At 30.1% G+C, this 24,737-nt stretch overlaps 7 protein-coding genes across 7 annotated transcripts; all 7 read right to left on the bottom strand.

Annotated features, from left to right (window-relative positions):
* Positions 1-952: 952 nt before the first annotated feature.
* LOC123895894 (cysteine proteinase inhibitor 5-like) lies at positions 953-1,366 on the bottom strand. Its single transcript, XM_045946363.1, has one exon. It carries the CDS (start codon positions 1,364-1,366, stop codon positions 953-955), a length of 414 nt encoding a protein of 137 aa, XP_045802319.1.
* Positions 1,367-3,407: 2,041 nt separating this feature from the next.
* Positions 3,408-3,821, bottom strand: LOC123895895 (cysteine proteinase inhibitor 5-like). Its single transcript, XM_045946364.1, has one exon. The coding sequence runs from the start codon at positions 3,819-3,821 to the stop codon at positions 3,408-3,410; it is 414 nt and encodes a 137-aa protein (XP_045802320.1).
* A 2,042-nt stretch (positions 3,822-5,863) lies between these two features.
* On the bottom strand, positions 5,864-6,277 carry LOC123895896 (cysteine proteinase inhibitor 5-like). Its single transcript, XM_045946365.1, has one exon. The coding sequence runs from the start codon at positions 6,275-6,277 to the stop codon at positions 5,864-5,866; it is 414 nt and encodes a 137-aa protein (XP_045802321.1).
* A 4,687-nt stretch (positions 6,278-10,964) lies between these two features.
* LOC123897122 (cysteine proteinase inhibitor 5-like) lies at positions 10,965-11,309 on the bottom strand. The gene has a single exon (XM_045947612.1). It carries the CDS (start codon positions 11,307-11,309, stop codon positions 10,965-10,967), a length of 345 nt encoding a protein of 114 aa, XP_045803568.1.
* A 2,112-nt stretch (positions 11,310-13,421) lies between these two features.
* On the bottom strand, positions 13,422-13,835 carry LOC123895897 (cysteine proteinase inhibitor 5-like). The gene has a single exon (XM_045946366.1). It carries the CDS (start codon positions 13,833-13,835, stop codon positions 13,422-13,424), a length of 414 nt encoding a protein of 137 aa, XP_045802322.1.
* Positions 13,836-15,876: 2,041 nt separating this feature from the next.
* On the bottom strand, positions 15,877-16,290 carry LOC123895898 (cysteine proteinase inhibitor 5-like). Its single transcript, XM_045946367.1, has one exon. It carries the CDS (start codon positions 16,288-16,290, stop codon positions 15,877-15,879), a length of 414 nt encoding a protein of 137 aa, XP_045802323.1.
* Positions 16,291-21,916: 5,626 nt separating this feature from the next.
* Positions 21,917-24,420, bottom strand: LOC123899647 (disease resistance protein RPV1-like). Its single transcript, XM_045950835.1, has 2 exons — positions 23,800-24,420; positions 21,917-22,675 (listed from the first exon to the last, which is right to left on the bottom strand). The coding sequence occupies exons 1-2, from the start codon at positions 24,288-24,290 to the stop codon at positions 22,273-22,275; spliced, it is 894 nt and encodes a 297-aa protein (XP_045806791.1). The 5' UTR covers positions 24,291-24,420; the 3' UTR covers positions 21,917-22,272.
* Between the last annotated feature and the right edge of the window lie 317 nt (positions 24,421-24,737).

Raw genomic sequence — 24,737 nt, forward strand, 5'->3', positions numbered from 1 at the left:
AGATAACATAAAATATCAATCCAAAATGATCCACGAGAGAAAAGAGATTTCAGCTAATTTATTCCACATGCACTAACAACCATCTCATGCTTATTTAAAGATATTTGGGATTTGCTTTGTTGATTCTCATTCTTTTTCTTACTTCCACAACTTGTGAAGATCGTCTCATCTATCATTTGTCCTTTTCTTCTAGTCTCACGCTCAAGATTGGAATATCCTCATCAATCGTCGGGCTTATGATTAGCTCCCATATGGAATATACATGACAAATAAAAACTTTAGATAAAAGAGAGTATATATATTTAAGCCTTTTAAAAAAAAAAGTGTTATTCTCTAAAAGAATAATCGCAAAAAATATATTTAAGCCTTTTAAAAAAAATTACACGGTTAAATAATCTATTTTTTAAGCCATATAATTCTATTATTTTCAATATAAATTATTTATATATAAAACTAATATGATTAATGGTTATATATGAATAAATATTTATATATTAAATTTGTTATTAAGAACAAATGCAGAAAAAATCGTCCTTCACTAAAAATTATTAAAATAAGTAAGTAATTTCATAAAAATTGACGGCACCATTGCGACAATGATAAAATAAATTGTCTGAAAACTATTTACACATTGTATGTCTGCGTTTATTTTCTTAAGCCATGACAAACGACAAGGCTAAAGTCAAATATATTGTCTTTTTTCTTCTTAATTTATTTCCCCTTTTGTTTTTTAATTTCAGTTATTTATTCAATAAAAATCCAAATGCAAACATTCATATGAACTTTCTAGAAAATTATAACCGTAAGAAAAGATATACATAGATAGATAATATTTGATTTAGATCCAAAATCTATTATAATGTCTAAAACATTATTTTTTATTTATATATTAATATTAAGTTTACATGTGAATAATACTATAATGACGTAGAATTATCATCATTTTAATCATTTAATCACTAATAGGCACAAAGGAAGTCAGGTTCCTAAAGTGTTGTGATAACTTATCCAACACAGCAATATTATATTTGCTAGAAGCAGAATTGTCGGTAGCTGTAATGTTGAGGCAATAGATTATCCCATCAACAATCTTTGTCTCACCGCTGATGACTTTCTCCAACTTTAGGTTCAAACCAGTTCGTTTGTCATGCTCGTCAACAGCGTAGTTAGCGATTTCGGTCACATATGGATCGTTAATATTTTTGATAGGATTCCAAACCCCCAAGGTAGCTTGATTTCTCACAGTCGTAGAGGCCAAGAGAACAAAAATAAGAAGCACAACATATCGAAGATTCATGATGCTCAACTCACAAATGTTATCTTTTGAAGCTTCACAAAATGTGTTGGTGTTGATTGACATTGGCATGTTAGGCTCTTATTTATATTGTACACATGTGTCATTTCATAATTATTTTTCCATTTGACTCATATAAAGTAGCTTAATCATATATTGACTAAAATAATCTTGACCAAAAAAAATATTGACCAAAAGAATAAAAATAAGCTAGCAATCAATAATACTTACCATCTAGAATGAAATATAGATATTCGAAATGGAGTCCCAAAAGTTACATCTATTTGGTCTTAATTTTAGTCTAGTGACTAGACTTACATTTAAATGTACAGAGACGAATGAAACGGTAGTTTTATACAAGTATTTGAATTAGTGAAGTAATCAGAGTGCAAGTCCTTGACAATCCAACATTTTACTGGCTAGAATTAAAGAAAGTTTTTGGGATTCAGTCTCAAATTTCTGCAAATAAAATGTGATGTCCATACTAACTAACTTAGGTGTTTGCTGAAATTAGGTAGGGAGTTTAACAAATCTTATATTCGCATGAGGCTACATCATCATTAACGATGATTTCATCTCAACAAGAAAAAAAGGTGCAAACATGTGTCATAATGATACATGGTAAATTATTTAATATAGAAATAATAATTCAAAAATCGTGTATTTAACTTTTTCAAAAGTCAAATTGTTATATTTTTTAATGGCAAAATTCAACTTTTCAATTTCTTAACATGTGCCCTTAGGACACGCATTAGCAACATCCATATAAAGAACCTCTTAAATTAAAAAGGATGGAAAACCCTAAATGTTGCAAAACAAGGAGAAAACGATCAATTTAAAAATGTGGAACGTAAAACCTTAGTTGAAATAAAGTAAGGGACCAAAAATACATTTAACGCAAAATAATATTAATACAACGATTATCTGTCAAGTGTTTTTGTTACATTTTTTTGGGTACAATCTTTCAAGTTGTAAAAACTGAAATACTAAAATAAATTTAATATAAGTACAACCGTGGTTGTTTATGGATATCATAAACTATATACCACGAAATTCCATCCTACAATTCTGGCATAGAGAATTTAGTAAAAGCTACTATTAATAAGTATTGAAACCAAGATCAAGTACAATCAATAGCAATGGTGAAAGATTTTAAACTGATAGATAACATAAAATATCAATCCAAAATGATCCACGAGAGAAAAGAGATTTCAGCTAATTTATTCCACATGCACTAACAACCATCTCATGCTTATTTAAAGATATTTGGGATTTGCTTTGTTGATTCTCATTCTTTTTCTTACTTCCACAACTTGTGAAGATCGTCTCATCTATCATTTGTCCTTTTCTTCTAGTCTCACGCTCAAGATTGGAATATCCTCATCAATCGTCGGGCTTATGATTAGCTCCCATATGGAATATACATGACAAATAAAAACTTTAGATAAAAGAGAGTATATATATTTAAGCCTTTTAAAAAAAAAGTGTTATTCTCTAAAAGAATAATCGCAAAAAATATATTTAAGCCTTTTAAAAAAAATTACACGGTTAAATAATCTATTTTTTAAGCCATATAATTCTATTATTTTCAATATAAATTATTTATATATAAAACTAATATGATTAATGGTTATATATGAATAAATATTTATATATTAAATTTGTTATTAAGAACAAATGCAGAAAAAATCGTCCTTCACTAAAAATTATTAAAATAAGTAAGTAATTTCATAAAAATTGACGGCACCATTGCGACAATGATAAAATAAATTGTCTGAAAACTATTTACACATTGTATGTCTGCGTTTATTTTCTTAAGCCATGACAAACGACAAGGCTAAAGTCAAATATATTGTCTTTTTTCTTCTTAATTTATTTCCCCTTTTGTTTTTTAATTTCAGTTATTTATTCAATAAAAATCCAAATGCAAACATTCATATGAACTTTCTAGAAAATTATAACCGTAAGAAAAGATATACATAGATAGATAATATTTGATTTAGATCCAAAATCTATTATAATGTCTAAAACATTATTTTTTATTTATATATTAATATTAAGTTTACATGTGAATAATACTATAATGACGTAGAATTATCATCATTTTAATCATTTAATCACTAATAGGCACAAAGGAAGTCAGGTTCCTAAAGTGTTGTGATAACTTATCCAACACAGCAATATTATATTTGCTAGAAGCAGAATTGTCGGTAGCTGTAATGTTGAGGCAATAGATTATCCCATCAACAATCTTTGTCTCACCGCTGATGACTTTCTCCAACTTTAGGTTCAAACCAGTTCGTTTGTCATGCTCGTCAACAGCGTAGTTAGCGATTTCGGTCACATATGGATCGTTAATATTTTTGATAGGATTCCAAACCCCCAAGGTAGCTTGATTTCTCACAGTCGTAGAGGCCAAGAGAACAAAAATAAGAAGCACAACATATCGAAGATTCATGATGCTCAACTCACAAATGTTATCTTTTGAAGCTTCATAAAATGTGTTGGTGTTGATTGACATTGGCATGTTAGGCTCTTATTTATATTGTACACATGTGTCATTTCATAATTATTTTTCCATTTGACTCATATAAAGTAGCTTAATCATATATTGACTAAAATAATCTTGACCAAAAAAAATATTGACCAAAAGAATAAAAATAAGCTAGCAATCAATAATACTTACCATCTAGAATGAAATATAGATATTCGAAATGGAGTCCCAAAAGTTACATCTATTTGGTCTTAATTTTAGTCTAGTGACTAGACTTACATTTAAATGTACAGAGACGAATGAAACGGTAGTTTTATACAAGTATTTGAATTAGTGAAGTAATCAGAGTGCAAGTCCTTGACAATCCAACATTTTACTGGCTAGAATTAAAGAAAGTTTTTGGGATTCAGTCTCAAATTTCTGCAAATAAAATGTGATGTCCATACTAACTAACTTAGGTGTTTGCTGAAATTAGGTAGGGAGTTTAACAAATCTTATATTCGCATGAGGCTACATCATCATTAACGATGATTTCATCTCAACAAGAAAAAAAGGTGCAAACATGTGTCATAATGATACATGGTAAATTATTTAATATAGAAATAATAATTCAAAAATCGTGTATTTAACTTTTTCAAAAGTCAAATTGTTATATTTTTTAATGGCAAAATTCAACTTTTCAATTTCTTAACATGTGCCCTTAGGACACGCATTAGCAACATCCATATAAAGAACCTCTTAAATTAAAAAGGATGGAAAACCCTAAATGTTGCAAAACAAGGACAAAACGATCAATTTAAAAATGTGGAACGTAAAACCTTAGTTTAAATAATGTAAGGGACCAAAAATACATTTAACGCAAAATAATATTAATACAACGATTATCTGTCAAGTGTTTTTGTTACATTTTTTTGGGTACAATCTTTCAAGTTGTAGAAACTGAAATACTAAAATAAATTTAATATAAGTACAACCGTGGTTGTTTATGGATATCATAAACTATATACCACGAAATTCCATCCTACAATTCTGGCATAGAGAATTTAGTAAAAGCTACTATTAATAAGTATTGAAACCAAGATCAAGTACAATCAATAGCAATGGTGAAAGATTTCAAACTGATAGATAACATAAAATATCAATCCAAAATGATCCACGAGAGAAAAGAGATTTCAGCTAATTTATTCCACATGCACTAACAACCATCTCATGCTTATTTAAAGATATTTGGGATTTGCTTTGTTGATTCTCATTCTTTTTCTTACTTCCACAACTTGTGAAGATCGTCTCATCTATCATTTGTCCTTTTCTTCTAGTCTCACGCTCAAGATTGGAATATCCTCATCAATCGTCGGGCTTATGATTAGCTCCCATATGGAATATACATGACAAATAAAAACTTTAGATAAAAGAGAATATATATATTTAAGCCTTTTAAAAAAAAAAGTGTTATTCTCTAAAAGAATAATCGCAAAAAATATATTTAAGCCTTTTAAAAAAAATTACACGGTTAAATAATCTATTTTTTAAGCCATATAATTCTATTATTTTCAATATAAATTATTTATATATAAAACTAATATGATTAATGGTTATATATGAATAAATATTTATATATTAAATTTGTTATTAAGAACAAATGCAGAAAAAATCGTCCTTCACTAAAAATTATTAAAATAAGTAAGTAATTTCATAAAAATTGACGGCACCATTGCGACAATGATAAAATAAATTGTCTGAAAACTATTTACACATTGTATGTCTGCGTTTATTTTCTTAAGCCATGACAAACGACAAGGCTAAAGTCAAATATATTGTCTTTTTTCTTCTTAATTTATTTCCCCTTTTGTTTTTTAATTTCAGTTATTTATTCAATAAAAATCCAAATGCAAACATTCATATGAACTTTCTAGAAAATTATAACCGTAAGAAAAGATATACATAGATAGATAATATTTGATTTAGATCCAAAATCTATTATAATGTCTAAAACATTATTTTTTATTTATATATTAATATTAAGTTTACATGTGAATAATACTATAATGACGTAGAATTATCATCATTTTAATCATTTAATCACTAATAGGCACAAAGGAAGTCAGGTTCCTAAAGTGTTGTGATAACTTATCCAACACAGCAATATTATATTTGCTAGAAGCAGAATTGTCGGTAGCTGTAATGTTGAGGCAATAGATTATCCCATCAACAATTTTTGTCTCACCGCTGATGACTTTCTCCAACTTTAGGTTCAAACCAGTTCGTTTGTCATGCTCGTCAACAGCGTAGTTAGCGATTTCGGTCACATATGGATCGTTAATATTTTTGATAGGATTCCAAACCCCCAAGGTAGCTTGATTTCTCACAGTCGTAGAGGCCAAGAGAACAAAAATAAGAAGCACAACATATCGAAGATTCATGATGCTCAACTCACAAATGTTATCTTTTGAAGCTTCACAAAATGTGTTGGTGTTGATTGACATTGGCATGTTAGGCTCTTATTTATATTGTACACATGTGTCATTTCATAATTATTTTTCCATTTGACTCATATAAAGTAGCTTAATCATATATTGACTAAAATAATCTTGACCAAAAAAAATATTGACCAAAAGAATAAAAATAAGCTAGCAATCAATAATACTTACCATCTAGAATGAAATATAGATATTCGAAATGGAGTCCCAAAAGTTACATCTATTTGGTCTTAATTTTAGTCTAGTGACTAGACTTACATTTAAATGTACAGAGACGAATGAAACGGTAGTTTTATACAAGTATTTGAATTAGTGAAGTAATCAGAGTGCAAGTCCTTGACAATCCAACATTTTACTGGCTAGAATTAAAGAAAGTTTTTGGGATTCAGTCTCAAATTTCTGCAAATAAAATGTGATGTCCATACTAACTAACTTAGGTGTTTGCTGAAATTAGGTAGGGAGTTTAACAAATCTTATATTCGCATGAGGCTACATCATCATTAACGATGATTTCATCTCAACAAGAAAAAAAGGTGCAAACATGTGTCATAATGATACATGGTAAATTATTTAATATAGAAATAATAATTCAAAAATCGTGTATTTAACTTTTTCAAAAGTCAAATTGTTATATTTTTTAATGGCAAAATTCAACTTTTCAATTTCTTAACATGTGCCCTTAGGACACGCATTAACAACATCCATATAAAGAACCTCTTAAATTAAAAAGGATGGAAAACCCTAAATGTTGCAAAACAAGGAGAAAACGATCAATTTAAAAATGTGGAACGTAAAATGTAACACCCAAACCCGTTATTTAATTAACTCTGCCTTTATAAAATCTTTTTCGAAAATACGCAGCGGAAAAATTGAAAATCTGATTTATAAAGCGCTGGTTTGAATATCACAAACTTCATTCAAAGATAATACTAATACATTTATCTAGTAAAATATTCGAATGAACTAAAAACAAAACCTCGCATCGAACGATGCGTTATTAGTTATACAAAACGGATACTTTTCAAATGAAAGCTTAAGACCAACAGAGTATACTAAGAGGACTACATGCATATACATATAAAAACCCCTTTTTTTCCCGTGTCTCAATCAGAGCAGAGCTTCACCATTGCACTCGGACGAGGCTAACACATTACCTGTCAACCTGGACCCCCAAAGGTCCAGCAATTAACACAAAGCAGAGAGTTAGAAAACATAAACATAAATATAAGTGTGAGTAGTACACTACACACTTCACACGCTATCATACATTTCTAACTCACGCACATACATCGTCAAATACGACTACCAATTAATCATTCATTTACAAACACACCAATCATATAGTTTCACGTCTTCTCGGACACTACCAAAGTGTTCATTTTATGGTCATGACGGACTCTACACTTGTTCATTTTATAGTCATGACGGACTCTACACTTGTTCATTTTATAGTCATGACGGACTCTACTCACATACCAAGTCATGGCAACAATCACAGTATTAAACAATTAGTAAATACCAAAGCTTAACACATACGGAAAACACATCACAATCCAATCAGATATTGTCACATAACAATTATCAAATACATGTGCATTTACCCTAATGCATCTAATGCCAATTATCCAATGTCATGTCATCCCTAGACACGACTAGTGTATGTGGTACCATTTCCACGTTGTTCAGATTTCAGTCATGACGGACTGTTCAGATTATAGTCATGTACGGACTGTTCAGATTATAGTCATGCACGGACTGTTCAGATTATAGTCATGCACGGACTCTACATCAGTTTTACATCATGCAGGATGCTGCTATTCACCCCATTTAAGATGAACCCAGTTTTACATCTTGTTGGATGCGTCGGAACTTACCGAACCACCTTATCTCCCTTGGATAAGCTCAATAACAGTTTTATATCATGTAGGATATGGTTATCATCAACCATCTCTCCCATAAAGAGGAGTCACACAGTTTTATATCATGTTTGGATATGGGCTCCAGATCTCGGATAACATAATCCCATCTTCGGCCACTTTTCATAAACATAGTCCATTTTCATCAATTATTGGAATTCACATGATTCCCATAACACAATTATTCATGAATGCATGATTACTTTTAAACACATCAAATACATGACACTATCTAGCTCGAAGCTATTCATTCACTGATGCGGAAACACAATTCCAACATCTAACACATTAGGATAACACAATATCCTATCACTCCAATCATAATTATTCACATGATAATTATCTGCATAACCATTTTTTATACACATAAGGTTTCATTTACACTTATGTCATAAAACACACATCATTTCCTTAACATTGCAAATTAATGCTAAAACATAAACATAGTCACTTGAACTACAAGTCATTGCATACGCGTGCGAATCATATAACGATTAACAATAAGCATTAACAGCATCAACATGTATCAACAATCATGTAAGGATACCCTTAAACCATGTTACAAGTGCCTAATTACACTTATAAACAATTATCAAAAAGTTGCTGTCACAGTGCTGTTCGCTAAGCGAAGCCGTAGCGAACCTGTAGCGAACTACATCAGAGGGTTACAGGTACATGGCGAACAGGTAGCGAGCTTGCAGCGAGCATGTTCGCTGTAGCGAGCAGGTAGCGAACCACACCAGAAAATATCTGTTCTTGAGTTTTCTAAGGCGGTTTAACCTTGAATCAACTCAAAAATTCATCTAGACATGTTATAAATTCTTATAAACAGCTAATTCAAGCATATATGGTACTTATGAACATTAATTAACACTCACAAACACCCACATACATCACACTTACAAATTCATACCAATTTCTTGCATTTTAAGCAAGTTTAACAAAACATGCAAATCATTGATCAAACATCTACATATACCCACTTTCAACTCCCCAAAGTTGTTTACCTCATCTACCATGAGTTCACTACACATGTTAGGATCAAAAGAATCCAATTTCCATTAAGAAAATCACCCACAAAACCCACAAGAAAATAGAGTGGAAAGAGTTTGGGAATGGAGGAATCGACATCCTCCCCTCTTTCGAATCACTCACGAATATGTAATCTAACTCTCGTACCTTAGCTCGACGAATCCACAAGCTTGCTCTTCTCTTTCTCTCCCACGAGCTCTCCCTCTCCCTCATGAGCTCCTCCTCTTGCTCTTTCTCAAGAATTGCAACTTATGAGACTATTCATGGTTTGACTTTCTACTTATAGCTCTCTCTATTCTCATGGATCAAAGCCCACTTGGCTTAGGCCCAATGCCTATTCCACGCCCAAAGGCCCAAACAACATAACTTCTCGCTCATTAACTTACGTTCTCGCTAAATGATCATTCGCCGCTTAATAATTTAATTATAAATCACGCCCTCGCATAATAAAATAATTAAATAACGAATACTAAATTTTGGGTCGTTACATAAAACCTTAGTTGAAATAAAGTAAGGGACCAAAAATACATTTAACGCAAAATAATATTAATACAACGATTATCTGTCAAGTGTTTTTGTTACATTTTTTTGGGTACAATCTTTCAAGTTGTACAAACTGAAATACTAAAATAAATTTAATATAAGTACAACCGTGGTTGTTTATGGATATCATAAACTATATACCACGAAATTCCATCCTACAATTCTGGCATAGAGAATTTAGTAAAAGCTACTATTAATAAGTATTGAAACCAAGATCAAGTACAATCAATAGCAATGGTGAAAGATTTTAAACTGATAGATAACATAAAATATCAATCCAAAATGATCCACGAGAGAAAAGAGATTTCAGCTAATTTATTCCACATGCACTAACAACCATCTCATGCTTATTTAAAGATATTTGGGATTTGCTTTGTTGATTCTCATTCTTTTTCTTACTTCCACAACTTGTGAAGATCGTCTCATCTATCATTTGTCCTTTTCTTCTAGTCTCACGCTCAAGATTGGAATATCCTCATCAATCGTCGGGCTTATGATTAGCTCCCATATGGAATATACATGACAAATAAAAACTTTAGATAAAAGAGAGTATATATATTTAAGCCTTTTAAAAAAAAAGTGTTATTCTCTAAAAGAATAATCGCAAAAAATATATTTAAGCCTTTTAAAAAAAATTACACGGTTAAATAATCTATTTTTTAAGCCATATAATTCTATTATTTTCAATATAAATTATTTATATATAAAACTAATATGATTAATGGTTATATATGAATAAATATTTATATATTAAATTTGTTATTAAGAACAAATGCAGAAAAAATCGTCCTTCACTAAAAATTATTAAAATAAGTAAGTAATTTCATAAAAATTGACGGCACCATTGCGACAATGATAAAATAAATTGTCTGAAAACTATTTACACATTGTATGTCTGCGTTTATTTTCTTAAGCCATGACAAACGACAAGGCTAAAGTCAAATATATTGTCTTTTTTCTTCTTAATTTATTTCCCCTTTTGTTTTTTAATTTCAGTTATTTATTCAATAAAAATCCAAATGCAAACATTCATATGAACTTTCTAGAAAATTATAACCGTAAGAAAAGATATACATAGATAGATAATATTTGATTTAGATCCAAAATCTATTATAATGTCTAAAACATTATTTTTTATTTATATATTAATATTAAGTTTACATGTGAATAATACTATAATGACGTAGAATTATCATCATTTTAATCATTTAATCACTAATAGGCACAAAGGAAGTCAGGTTCCTAAAGTGTTGTGATAACTTATCCAACACAGCAATATTATATTTGCTAGAAGCAGAATTGTCGGTAGCTGTAATGTTGAGGCAATAGATTATCCCATCAACAATCTTTGTCTCACCGCTGATGACTTTCTCCAACTTTAGGTTCAAACCAGTTCGTTTGTCATGCTCGTCAACAGCGTAGTTAGCGATTTCGGTCACATATGGATCGTTAATATTTTTGATAGGATTCCAAACCCCCAAGGTAGCTTGATTTCTCACAGTCGTAGAGGCCAAGAGAACAAAAATAAGAAGCACAACATATCGAAGATTCATGATGCTCAACTCACAAATGTTATCTTTTGAAGCTTCACAAAATGTGTTGGTGTTGATTGACATTGGCATGTTAGGCTCTTATTTATATTGTACACATGTGTCATTTCATAATTATTTTTCCATTTGACTCATATAAAGTAGCTTAATCATATATTGACTAAAATAATCTTGACCAAAAAAAATATTGACCAAAAGAATAAAAATAAGCTAGCAATCAATAATACTTACCATCTAGAATGAAATATAGATATTCGAAATGGAGTCCCAAAAGTTACATCTATTTGGTCTTAATTTTAGTCTAGTGACTAGACTTACATTTAAATGTACAGAGACGAATGAAACGGTAGTTTTATACAAGTATTTGAATTAGTGAAGTAATCAGAGTGCAAGTCCTTGACAATCCAACATTTTACTGGCTAGAATTAAAGAAAGTTTTTGGGATTCAGTCTCAAATTTCTACAAATAAAATGTGATGTCCATACTAACTAACTTAGGTGTTTGCTGAAATTAGGTAGGGAGTTTAACAAATCTTATATTCGCATGAGGCTACATCATCATTAACGATGATTTCATCTCAACAAGAAAAAAAGGTGCAAACATGTGTCATAATGATACATGGTAAATTATTTAATATAGAAATAATAATTCAAAAATCGTGTATTTAACTTTTTCAAAAGTCAAATTGTTATATTTTTTAATGGCAAAATTCAACTTTTCAATTTCTTAACATGTGCCCTTAGGACACGCATTAGCAACATCCATATAAAGAACCTCTTAAATTAAAAAGGATGGAAAACCCTAAATGTTGCAAAACAAGGACAAAACGATCAATTTAAAAATGTGGAACGTAAAACCTTAGTTTAAATAATGTAAGGGACCAAAAATACATTTAACGCAAAATAATATTAATACAACGATTATCTGTCAAGTGTTTTTGTTACATTTTTTTGGGTACAATCTTTCAAGTTGTAAAAACTGAAATACTAAAATAAATTTAATATAAGTACAACCGTGGTTGTTTATGGATATCATAAACTATATACCACGAAATTCCATCCTACAATTCTGGCACAGAGAATTTAGTAAAAGCTACTATTAATAAGTATTGAAACCAAGATCAAGTACAATCAATAGCAATGGTGAAAGATTTCAAACTGATAGATAACATAAAATATCAATCCAAAATGATCCACGAGAGAAAAGAGATTTCAGCTAATTTATTCCACATGCACTAACTACCATCTCATGCTTATTTAAAGATATTTGGGATTTGCTTTGTTGATTCTCATTCTTTTTCTTACTTCCACAACTTGTGAAGATCGTCTCATCTATCATTTGTCCTTTTCTTCTAGTCTCACGCTCAAGATTGGAATATCCTCATCAATCGTCGGGCTTATGATTAGCTCCCATATGGAATATACATGACAAATAAAAACTTTAGATAAAAGAGAGTATATATATTTAAGCCTTTTAAAAAAAAAAAGTGTTATTCTCTAAAAGAATAATCGCAAAAAATATATTTAAGCCTTTTAAAAAAAATTACACGGTTAAATAATCTATTTTTTAAGCCATATAATTCTATTATTTTCAATATAAATTATTTATATATAAAACTAATATGATTAATGGTTATATATGAATAAATATTTATATATTAAATTTGTTATTAAGAACAAATGCAGAAAAAATCGTCCTTCACTAAAAATTATTAAAATAAGTAAGTAATTTCATAAAAATTGACGGCACCATTGCGACAATGATAAAATAAATTGTCTGAAAACTATTTACACATTGTATGTCTGCGTTTATTTTCTTAAGCCATGACAAACGACAAGGCTAAAGTCAAATATATTGTCTTTTTTCTTCTTAATTTATTTCCCCTTTTGTTTTTTAATTTCAGTTATTTATTCAATAAAAATCCAAATGCAAACATTTATATGAACTTTCTAGAAAATTATAACCGTAAGAAAAGATATACATAGATAGATAATATTTGATTTAGATCCAAAATCTATTATAATGTCTAAAACATTATTTTTTATTTATATATTAATATTAAGTTTACATGTGAATAATACTATAATGACGTAGAATTATCATCATTTTAATCATTTAATCACTAATAGGCACAAAGGAAGTCAGGTTCCTAAAGTGTTGTGATAACTTATCCAACACAGCAATATTATATTTGCTAGAAGCAGAATTGTCGGTAGCTGTAATGTTGAGGCAATAGATTATCCCATCAACAATCTTTGTCTCACCGCTAATGACTTTCTCCAACTTTAGGTTCAAACCAGTTCGTTTGTCATGCTCGTCAACAGCGTAGTTAGCGATTTCGGTCACATATGGATCGTTAATATTTTTGATAGGATTCCAAACCCCCAAGGTAGCTTGATTTCTCACAGTCCTAGAGGCCAAGAGAACAAAAATAAGAAGCACAACATATCGAAGATTCATGATGCTCAACTCACAAATGTTATCTTTTGAAGCTTCACAAAATGTGTTGGTGTTGATTGACATTGGCATGTTAGGCTCTTATTTATATTGTACACATGTGTCATTTCATAATTATTTTTCCATTTGACTCATATAAAGTAGCTTAATCATATATTGACTAAAATAATCTTGACCAAAAAAAATATTGACCAAAAGAATAAAAATAAGCTAGTAATCAATAATACTTACCATCTAGAATGAAATATAGATATTTGAAATGGAGTCCCAAAAGTTACATGTATTTGGTCTTAATTTTAGTCTAGTGACTAGACTTACATTTAAATGTATAGAGACGAATGAAACGGTAGTTTTATACAAGTATTTGAATTAGTGAAGTAATCAGAGTGCAAGTCCTTGACAATCCAACATTTTACTGGCTAGAATTAAAGAAAGTTTTCGGGATTCAGTCTCAAATTTCTGCAAATAAAATGTGATGTTCATACAAACTAACTTAGGTGTTTGCTGAAATTATGTATGGAGTTTAACAAATCTTATATTCGCATGAGGCTATATCATCATTAACGATAATTTCATCTCAACAAGAAAAGAAGGTGCAAACATGTGTCATAATGATACATGGTAAATTATTTAATATAGAAATAATAATTCAAAAATCGTGTATTTAACTTTTTCAAAAGTCAAATTGTTATATTTTTTAATGGCAAAATTCAACTTTTCAATTTCTTAACATGTGCCCTTAGGACACGCATTAGCAACATCCATATAAAGAACCTCTTAAATTAAAAAGGATGGAAAACCCTAAATGTTGCAAAACAAGGACAAAACGATCAATTTAAAAATGTGGAACGTAAAACCTTAGTTTAAATAATGTAAGGGACCAAAAATACATTTAACGCAAAATAATATTAATACAATGATTATCTGTCAAGTGTTTTTGTTACATTTTTTGGGTACAATCTTTCAAGTTGTAAAAACTGAAATACTAAAATAAATTTAATATAAGTATAACCGTGGTTGTTTATGGATATTATAAACTATATACCACGAAATTCCATCCTACAATTCTGGCACAGAGAATTTAGTAAAAGCTACTATTAATAAGTATTGAAAACAAGATCAAGTACAATCAATAGCAATGGTGAAAGATTTCAAACTGATAGATAACATAAAATATTAATCCAAAATGATCCACGAGAGAAAAGAGATTTCAGCTAATTTATTCCACATGCACTAACAACCATCTCATGCTTATTTAAAGATATTTGGGATTTGCTTTGTTGATTCTCATTCTTTTTCTTACTTCCACAACTTGTGAAGATCGTCTCATCTATCATTTGTCCTTTTCTTCTAGTCTCACGCTCAAGATTGGAATATCCTCATCAATCGTCGGGCTTATGATTAGCTCCCATATGGAATATACATGACAAATAAAAACTTTAGATAAAAGAGAGTATATATATTTAAGCCTTTTAAAAAAAAGTGTTATTCTCTAAAAGAATAATTGCAAAAAATATATTTAAGCCTTTTAAAAAAAATTACACGGTTAAATAATCTATTTTTCTAAGCCATATAATTCTATTATTTTCAATATAAATTATTTATATATAAAACTAATATGATTAATGGTTATATATGAATAAATATTTCTATATTAAATTTGTTATTAAGAACAAATGCAGAAAAAATCGTCCTTCACTAAAAATTATTAAAATAAGTAAGTAATATCATAAAAAATGACGGCACCATTGCGACAATGATAAAATAAATTGTCTAAAAACTATTTACACATTGTATGTCTGCGTTTATTTTCTTAAGCCATGACAAACGACAAGGCTAAAGTCAAACATATTGTCTTTTTTCTTCTTAATTTATTTCCCCTTTTGTTTTTTAATTTCAGTTATTTATTCAATAAAAATCCAAATGCAAACATTCATATGAACTTTCTAGAAAATTATAACCGTAAGAAAAGATATACATAGATATATAATATTTGATTTAGATCCAAAATCTATTATAATGTCTAAAACATTATTTTTTTATTTATATATTAATATTAAGTTTACATGTGAATAATACTATAATGACGTAGAATTATCATCATTTTAATCATTTAATCACTAATAGGCACAAAGGAAGTCAAGTTCCTAAAGTGTTGTGATAACTTATCCAACACAACAATATTATATTTGCTAGAAGCAGAACTGTCGGTAGCTGTAATGTTGAGGCAATAGATTATCCCATCGACAATCTTTGTCTCACCGCTGATGACTTTCTCCAACTTTAGGTTCAAACCAGTTCGTTTGTCATGCTCGTCAACAGCGTAGTTAGCGATTTCGGTCACATATGGATCGTTAATATTTTTGATAGGATTCCAAACCCCCAAGGTAGCTTGATTTCTCACAGTCGTAGAGGCCAAGAGAACAAAAATAAGAAGCACAACATATCGAAGATTCATGATGCTCAACTCACAAATGTTATCTTTTGAAGATTCACAAAATGTGTTGGTGTTGATTGATATTGGCATGTTGGGCTCTTATTTATATTGTACACATGTGTCATTTCATAATTATTTTTCCATTTGACTCATATAAATTAGCTTAATCATATATTGACTAAAATAATCTTGACCAAAAAAAATATTGACCAAAAGAATAAAAATAAGCTAGCAATCAATAATACTTACCATCTAGAATGAAATATAGATATTCGAAATGGAGTCCCAAAAGTTACATGTATTTGGTCTTAATTTTAGTCTAGTGACTAGACTTACATTTAAATGTACAGAGACGAATGAAACGGTAGTTTTATACAAGTATTTGAATTAGTGAAGAGTTTGGAGTGCAAGCCCCTGACAATCCAACATTCTACTGGCTAGAATTAAAGAAAGTTTTTGGGATTCATTCTCAAATTTTTGCAAATAAAATGTGATGTCATACTAACTAAGTTAGGTGTTTGCTGAAATTAGGTAGGGAGTTTATCAAATCTTATATTCGCATGAGGCTATGTAACACCCCAACTAAATTGTCTAGAATATTTAGTCGAGATATTAATAATTGAATCTGAGTACATTAAAATTACAGAATAATTAATTGCTTTGCAAATTAACACGAGAATAATGTGATAATCAATACAAAACAGCTTAAATGATAACTGAAATCTAAATAACAGATTAACAAAAACAAAGGAGAAGACGAAGGTCTTCTAATCCAATAATCCAAGCTCAGCTTCGATCATCAGTTCCTGCCTGGTCCTTGCTCTGATTAACCTGTTTACCTAAAAAAAATTGAAAGGCGTGGGATGAGACTACTAAGCCTCAGTGAGCTCCTACTACCCAACTAATGGTGACTACACCGAGGCAACTGAACTAATAGTTCTCTCATTCTAATCTGATCCTGAGTCATAATCCTTATAATCAGTCCCTAACATAATTTCATAATTTTATAACATAACATAAAGCATAATAAATAAATGGTGTAACACAGATTAATTATCTTGTTCGTTTTATCCTCACAGGATCACCCCGAGGTAAGCCGGTCCCGGAGTGTCTGGCCTGGTATTACCGATAATAATATACGTCGGAATACAACATGAGCTTACAGTTCTTATTACATGATTTTGGATTCTGACTGAATCCCCTGACATGGTGCTAATGACCAAGCAACCTGGCATTGGTACTAATGACCAAGCATCCAGATAAATACTAATAAATAATTCATAATCCTGATATTTAATCCTGAACCTGATTGTTTTCCTACCCAAAGAAAAGAAGACCTTCCCGGGGCAATTCTAACTATCCTGAATATCCTGATTCAATTCCTATGTCTACTAATTTTACTACATGTACGAAAGTCCGTAATCGTGGAATTTAGTCACTTATTGTGTTTATAAAATAATTTCCATAACGGAGGACTTTTAGTTGAAATAAATAGTCGTTATAACCTCCCGTACATAAGCCAAAAGGTCTTTCAAAGAAGTACTAAGATGTACCGATTCAAATAGCTTTGCACCGATACATTCCAGTCTTAAGTTTCATGAAAATACAAGTTTACACCGATTCAATAACCCTTGCACCGATGCATCAAGCCCAAGTTTTGAAAATACAAGTTCTGGTTCCATGCATCGGTTCAATAGTGATTGCACCGATGCAAAATCCTCACAGATCTCGGTTTGAACTGGTATATTCACGTGTTGTATCGACACATTTTTCCCAGGTTTTTAAGAACATCCTTGGAGTCTATGCACTGATTCATGCTAATTAGCACACACCGGTTCATAAACCCATAAATGCGTATTTTCATATCAAGGGAAGTATGCATCGATTCAAGTAGTGCATGAACCAGTTCAAATCAGTAGACCTGCATAATTTTACAACATTACCAGTACAATTTCAGCTTATATAATTTCATTGTTCGTTCCAAATTCCACAGATTCCAGTCCAATCAAACATGTGAAGGGCTTGTCCATTTAATTATTAAGATGATTTCATGAGTTATTCCTAAAGTAACTTAACTTTCCTAATATTAACATGCATATTTAAATTTGGGGAAAACTAAGGAACTACTCTATTAATGTGAGAGTTTACTTAAAGGAACCCACCTGAATGAGATTAATCTCAGGAGCTTTAAGAAATGAGCTACTCCACAGAATTTCCAATAACTCAAGATGATGACTATGATGCTAATTTCAAACCCAAAATTCTGCATCTGACCTTTGACTTCAAACACGTCTCTAGGATTCGTTATAGCTCCAAATTTCATGAAATGGGCGTCGAAACGACCGAAATTTCGTTATCTAACCATAGAAACAAACCCCGTACGAAACAGAGGTACAGAGAGTGAACAGTCACCGTTTTAGTGAGACCCTGTCCAGATTACGGGTTTCACATACTGCTTCCAATTCTCAATTTCTATTGTACCATAAAATCACTTGTGAGTTTGAAAACCCATACAGGCAAATCAATGGCAGAATTGGGTCTTTGTAGAGGAATATGGAGCACGAATTTGAGCTAATGAATGGAGGATTGTAATGAAGTTTACCTTGATTGCAGCTCTAAGACTCAAAATTATCCTAGCTTTGACCTCTTGATTTCTGTCCTCCAAAATCATAACCTCTATCCAACTTTTTGTTTTTGCATGTGGGTGAGTCTCAAAATATAATAAACATTATTTAGTTAGATAAAATTTGTTTGGGGTTTTATGGCAAAAAAAACATATATCGTTCATTCAAAGAAAAAAATTGAAGAAAGGGTAGCATTGACATTTCATTTGTATCTTCTTTTCATATGTTTATATGATGATTATAATAATATTATTTTATTAAAATTCTGTATGAAAAGACAAAAATGCCCCTCATTTGATAATGTCTAACAAAAAGAAAAAAGTGAAGAAAGAGTAGTATTGACATTTCATTAGTATCATCTTTTCCTATGTTTATTATATGACTATGCAACTTTAATCTCTCTTTTTCTTTGTCTTTATACTTCTCAAGAATCAAAACACAACTTCTTCTTCTTCCTCTAAAATCAAAATAGTAAAAAAATAAGAAAACAATTAAGTCATGATAAAGTTAGATCTACTCTCTCCTTCTTTCTTTCTCATGTTCTTTGTTTCTTCCAAGTTTTTATTTCTTTTTCTATAATTAATGTATCAAGATCTGTTTGTGTGATTTCACTTCTTCTTTCATCTTCTTCTAGTAATCTTAGTACAAAAATCTATAAAAAAAACAAAACGCCGAGACTAGAAAAACTGTCTACCTCCGGTTAAAATGAAAGGATGAGAAGGTTAAATCAATGTCAGCCAGTAGATTAAATAAATGGTTTAGATTTGTTCTTAATTTTAAGTGAGGCACGTGAGTTTGTTTCCATTCAATTCCTTTACGTTTCTTCTTCTAGTCGGCGTCTCTTCTCATTCTTCTGCAACAACAATGCTACAGTGAACACAATCTTCAAGCATACAAGAAACAACTATGCAATGATAGGATGAAACTCTCTTTTAATATAATATTTCAATGAATGAAGGCTTGAACGAGTTTAGTGTTTTAAGGGGTCAAATTAATCAATTCAATACCTTAACATCCTTCTAATTTTATTCATTTGTTTGCTAATAACATCTAATTTCAATTCATTAAATTTCAATATTCAAGCAACAACAATTTAAATCAACAATAGAAAGATATTCTTTTAACAACCCTTTAATTTGTGAACGTTATCATCTTCGATCGGAGATTATTGGGAAAATCGACGGCAACGGAAACATCAGTACATGTTGCCGACTTGCCGTTAACGGCGGAAATAAGAGAGGAGAAAGGATCTGTATGTTTCGGACTTGGGAGTAGATTGAAGGAATAGAGAGGTAACTTATCTTCCAAGAATCCAAAGAGACATGTTGCTGAAGAATTGGAATTCGGAAGAAACAAGATGAGAATGAGAATGAGAAGGAGAACAGGATTAGATGAATGTGGGTGTTTGATATTAAAATTTAATCACAGCCATTTATTTAATCTAGTGGCTGACATTTAACCCTCTCACCCTCCCATTTTAAAATGGAAAATGCTAAACAGTGCCCCCGAGGCACTGGTTAAAGATGCAAAAATAGTAATTTGACATTGGAGTTTGTGCAGTCAACTCCTCAAAAGTTTAAAAAGTGTTCTTTTCATTTCAAAACTTTCTGTTTTTGGTTTCCTTAACCAGTGCCCCGGGGCACCGGTTAGCATGACCCTTTTAAAATTCATCTCACTTGAAAGTTCTATTTTTCTATTATTTTATGTAAACGAAATACTAACTTTATGTGTAATTCTATTATTTTCAATATCACTTATATATAAAACTAAAACGATTAGTGGTTATATACGAATAAATATTTATATATTAATTTTGTTATTAAGAACAAATCGCAGAAAAAATCATTCTTCACTAAAAATTATTAAAACAAGTAATTAATGTCATAAAAAATAACGGCATCATTGACGACAATGATAAAATAAAATGTCTAGAAACTGATTACACATTGTATGTTTGAGTATATTTTCTTAAGCCTGGACAAATGACAAGGCTAAAGTCAAACATACTATCTATTATCTTCTTAATTTATTTCCCCTTTTCTTTTTAAATTTCAGTTATTTATTCAATAAAAGTCCAAATGCAAACATTCATATGAACTTTCTAGAAAATTATAACCATAAGAAAAGCAATACATAGATAGATAATATTTTATTTAGTGGATTGTTCGGAGACACAGATGAAACAGTAGTTTTATAAATGCATTTGAATTACTGGAGTGTTTGGAGTGCAAGCCCGTGACACTCCAACATTCTACTGACTAGAGTTAAGGAAAGTTTTTGGTATTCGATCTCAAATTTCTACAAATAAAATTATCTCTACCAACTAAGTTAGGTATTTGGTGAAATTAAGCATGGAGTGTATCCAATCCTATAATCTCATGAGGCTACATCATCATTAACGATGATGTCATGTCAATAAGAAGAGATGGAGGTAACATGTGTCATAATGACACATGGTAAATAATTTAATATAGAAATAATAATTCAAAAACCGTGTATTTAACTTAATCATATATTGACTAAAATAATTTTGACCAAAAGAATAAAATAAGCTTGGAATTAATAATACTTACTATCTAGAATGAAATATAGATATTCAAAATGGAGTGCCAAAAGTTAAACGTATTTGGTCTAAATTTTAATTCAAATACATTTAGCTTTAAAACAGATTTTAATTTGCTTATATTTCATTCTACCTCCAGTATAATAAAGAGACAAAATGATGAAATAATATTTTTTTTAAAAGTAGTATAGCGATTAGACTCACATTTAAATGTACGAAGACAAATGAAATTGTAGTTTTATACGTGCATTTTAATTAGTGAAGTGTTCGGAATTCAAATCACTGACACTCCAAATGTTTACCGGCTAGAATTAAAGTAAAGTGTTCAGGGTTCGATCTCCGATTTCTGCAAATAAAATGTGATGTCCCTATCAACTAAGTTAAATTGACGGAGACTCAATTGTAGTGATTATGAAATGGTAATGGAGGGATTGCTGAAATTAGTTATGGAGTGTATCTAATCCTATAAAGTATAGCTTGTTCAAAAAAATCCTATAAAGTATAATCGCAAGAGGCTACATCAACATTAGAAATTCTACTAACATTAAAAAAAGTGCTATAACATGTGTAAAATAACACATGATCACAACTTAATATAGAAATTCTACTTTTAAAATTATAAACATATATATACTCTTATGACAAACATTAGCGACACCCATAACTCTTAAATTAAATAGGGTGGAAAACCCTAAATGTTGCAAAACAAGGATAAAAAAAAATCAATTTAAAAATGTGAAATCTAAAACTTTAATTTAGATAAAATAAGATACCAAAAATACATTTAACGAAAAATACTATTAAATACAATGCTTATCTTTCAAGTTTTTTTTGTTAAAATATTATAGAAAGAGTATTATTCTAATTCTTGATGGATATCGTAATCTATATACCACGAAACCCCATCTTACGATTAGATTGCTCCCTCTGAATATACAATACATGGTTCCTTGTAGCCTTTAAATCCTCCAAATCTTTTGTATTAAAGGTACGCATCCACTTATCTTGTTTAAGCTGCATGATACGCTCATAAGTTGCCAAAACATCACCCCAAACAGTTGAATCATCTGTACTTTTGGCTTTCTCCAATTTAAGTTCTGCAAGTTGGTATAATGTTGTGATAAGTTCTTCCATATCCACAAGATTACCTGTTCTAAGGGATTTCTCGAGTTTTTGTTGTGCAATTTGCTTGTATGTGTTGATGCGTCTTTCTAATCCTCCGCTTGTTATTGAGTCCAGCTTTTGTAATATGTCCATTGCAATTTGTTCTACAAGCTCTGACTCATTCCTGTTCATTTTACCAATTAACTTTGTGTGACCAATTTTAGGACTTACTATATATATATATATATATATATATATATATATATATATATATATATATATATATATATATATATATATTTGCTTGTAATTCTTGTACATATAAAACTTAATTGTTTTGCATTATCAAAAAAAAAAAAAAAACTTAATTGTTTTAATCCTTAACAATATTTTGCTCATGGTAAAATCAGTCAGTAACAAAAATTAATATCAATGTTAGTCTTTGACATTTTTAGATAGGTGATAGATTGATCCCTCTCCTAAATTAGATACTACCACCTCCATTCCTAAATATAATATGCCATTGAAAAAATTGTGGAAATTAAAAAAGTGAATTGTAGTATTAAATTTGTTGACAATTGTTATTGTTTTTACAATTTTATCCTACAAGAAAGATAATGAGTTAATATATTTTTTTCCAGAGTATTTATGACTTATTGTAGAAAAAGATGCTATGTAATTAGGGGTATGTTGGTAAAGAAATAATTAATGCCCTTGGAAATTTGAAAGGGGCCTTATAAAAATAGACAAAGAAAAATATGAAATGGTCTTGTATTTAGGAAAGAAAGTAGTATTATTTTTTGGGCAAACAACTATTTTGGTCCTTAAAAGTATAACTCACTGTCATATTAGTCCTTGAATGTTATAAAATTGCAAACAGATCTACAATATTTTTTTTATTAGTCATTTTGATCCTTAAATATGTTTTTAAGGTCGATTTAGTCCAACTTCAAATAGTTGTGCCAAGTATATTTTGTTTTTTTAGGTTTGGATCTTTAGTCAAACTTTTATCATAAATTTCAAAAAAGTTGTGCCAAGTATATGTTTTTTTTTTAAATAGTTCGGTGGCTTAAAAATTTCATTCTTAAGGTGAATCAACATGTCCTAAATCCAAATTTCAATTCTTATTTATAAAATGCGATGTATTTACCAAATGAGCGAGACTAAAATTAATTTGTCAAACGTGCCAAGTATATACTAACATAGAAAATAGTAATACAGGAAAAGGGAAAAAAAATGGAAAATAGTATTGATTAATTACATTTACATCCAATATTCAAATAGGAGTTTGGGATAGTGCAAAATTACCTTGTGCCCAAGCAATCCCAGCCAGAGAAATTAGCTGCTTCTGCCAAAGCTAGACGCCATGTTTGAACCTTATTCATGTCCCTACGTTTTTCATGCTCTGCCAAAGCAATTGCATAGCTACCCGTCTGATTCCTTACATTTGTTGGGTTAACATGGTAGAAAATTGGCACTAAAATTTGTCCATCATTTTTCTTACATTCCAATATTTTCACAAGCTCATCCAAACACCACCTAGAAGATTCATAATTTTCCGAAAAAATGATTACGGATAATTTTGCATCATTGATTGCTTTAAGAAGTGAAGGTGATATTTCATCACCTCTTTCAAGCTCGTTATCGATGTAAGTTTTGACTTGATTTCTGGTTAAGGCCGCGTAAAGATGGCTCGTGAAAGTGTAGCGAGTGTCCTCACCTCTAAAGCTGAGGAAAACGTCGTGGTTTTGTTGAGGAATTTTGGGTGTAAAAGATGGAGGAGGAATAAAGGAGGCCATGAATTTTGAGATCAAAAGCAAGCTATGGTATGATTTATGGAAGTCTATATGTTGTTTTAAACTTAATTTCAACACCTAAATGTAAAGAAGATGGGACCCTTACGAAGGTCTGAATTTCTAGGCTACTTCGTTATTAGGGAATAAAATGAAATTCACTTCCTTATCTTATTGTTGACATTGACAATAACAATAACTTCAAAAAAAAAAAAAAAAGACATTGACAATAACAATATATTTTGTTTTGAAATTAGAAATTTGGATTCTCTTCATTAAAAAATCTTACATTCACTTGTATTTAGTGCAAAAATAGAGAATTGAAAGAGATACTTGATCACTCATTCTCAAAATATAAGCAAAAATGAGTCAAAGAAATTTGATGTATTTGATTAAAAATTTAGACAAAATATATTCACTTTTTTTTTTTGGGATTCAAATATATTCACTTTT

Source organism: Trifolium pratense, linkage group LG7 (genome assembly GCF_020283565.1).
Source record: "Trifolium pratense cultivar HEN17-A07 linkage group LG7, ARS_RC_1.1, whole genome shotgun sequence".
NCBI lineage: Eukaryota > Viridiplantae > Streptophyta > Magnoliopsida > Fabales > Fabaceae > Trifolium > Trifolium pratense.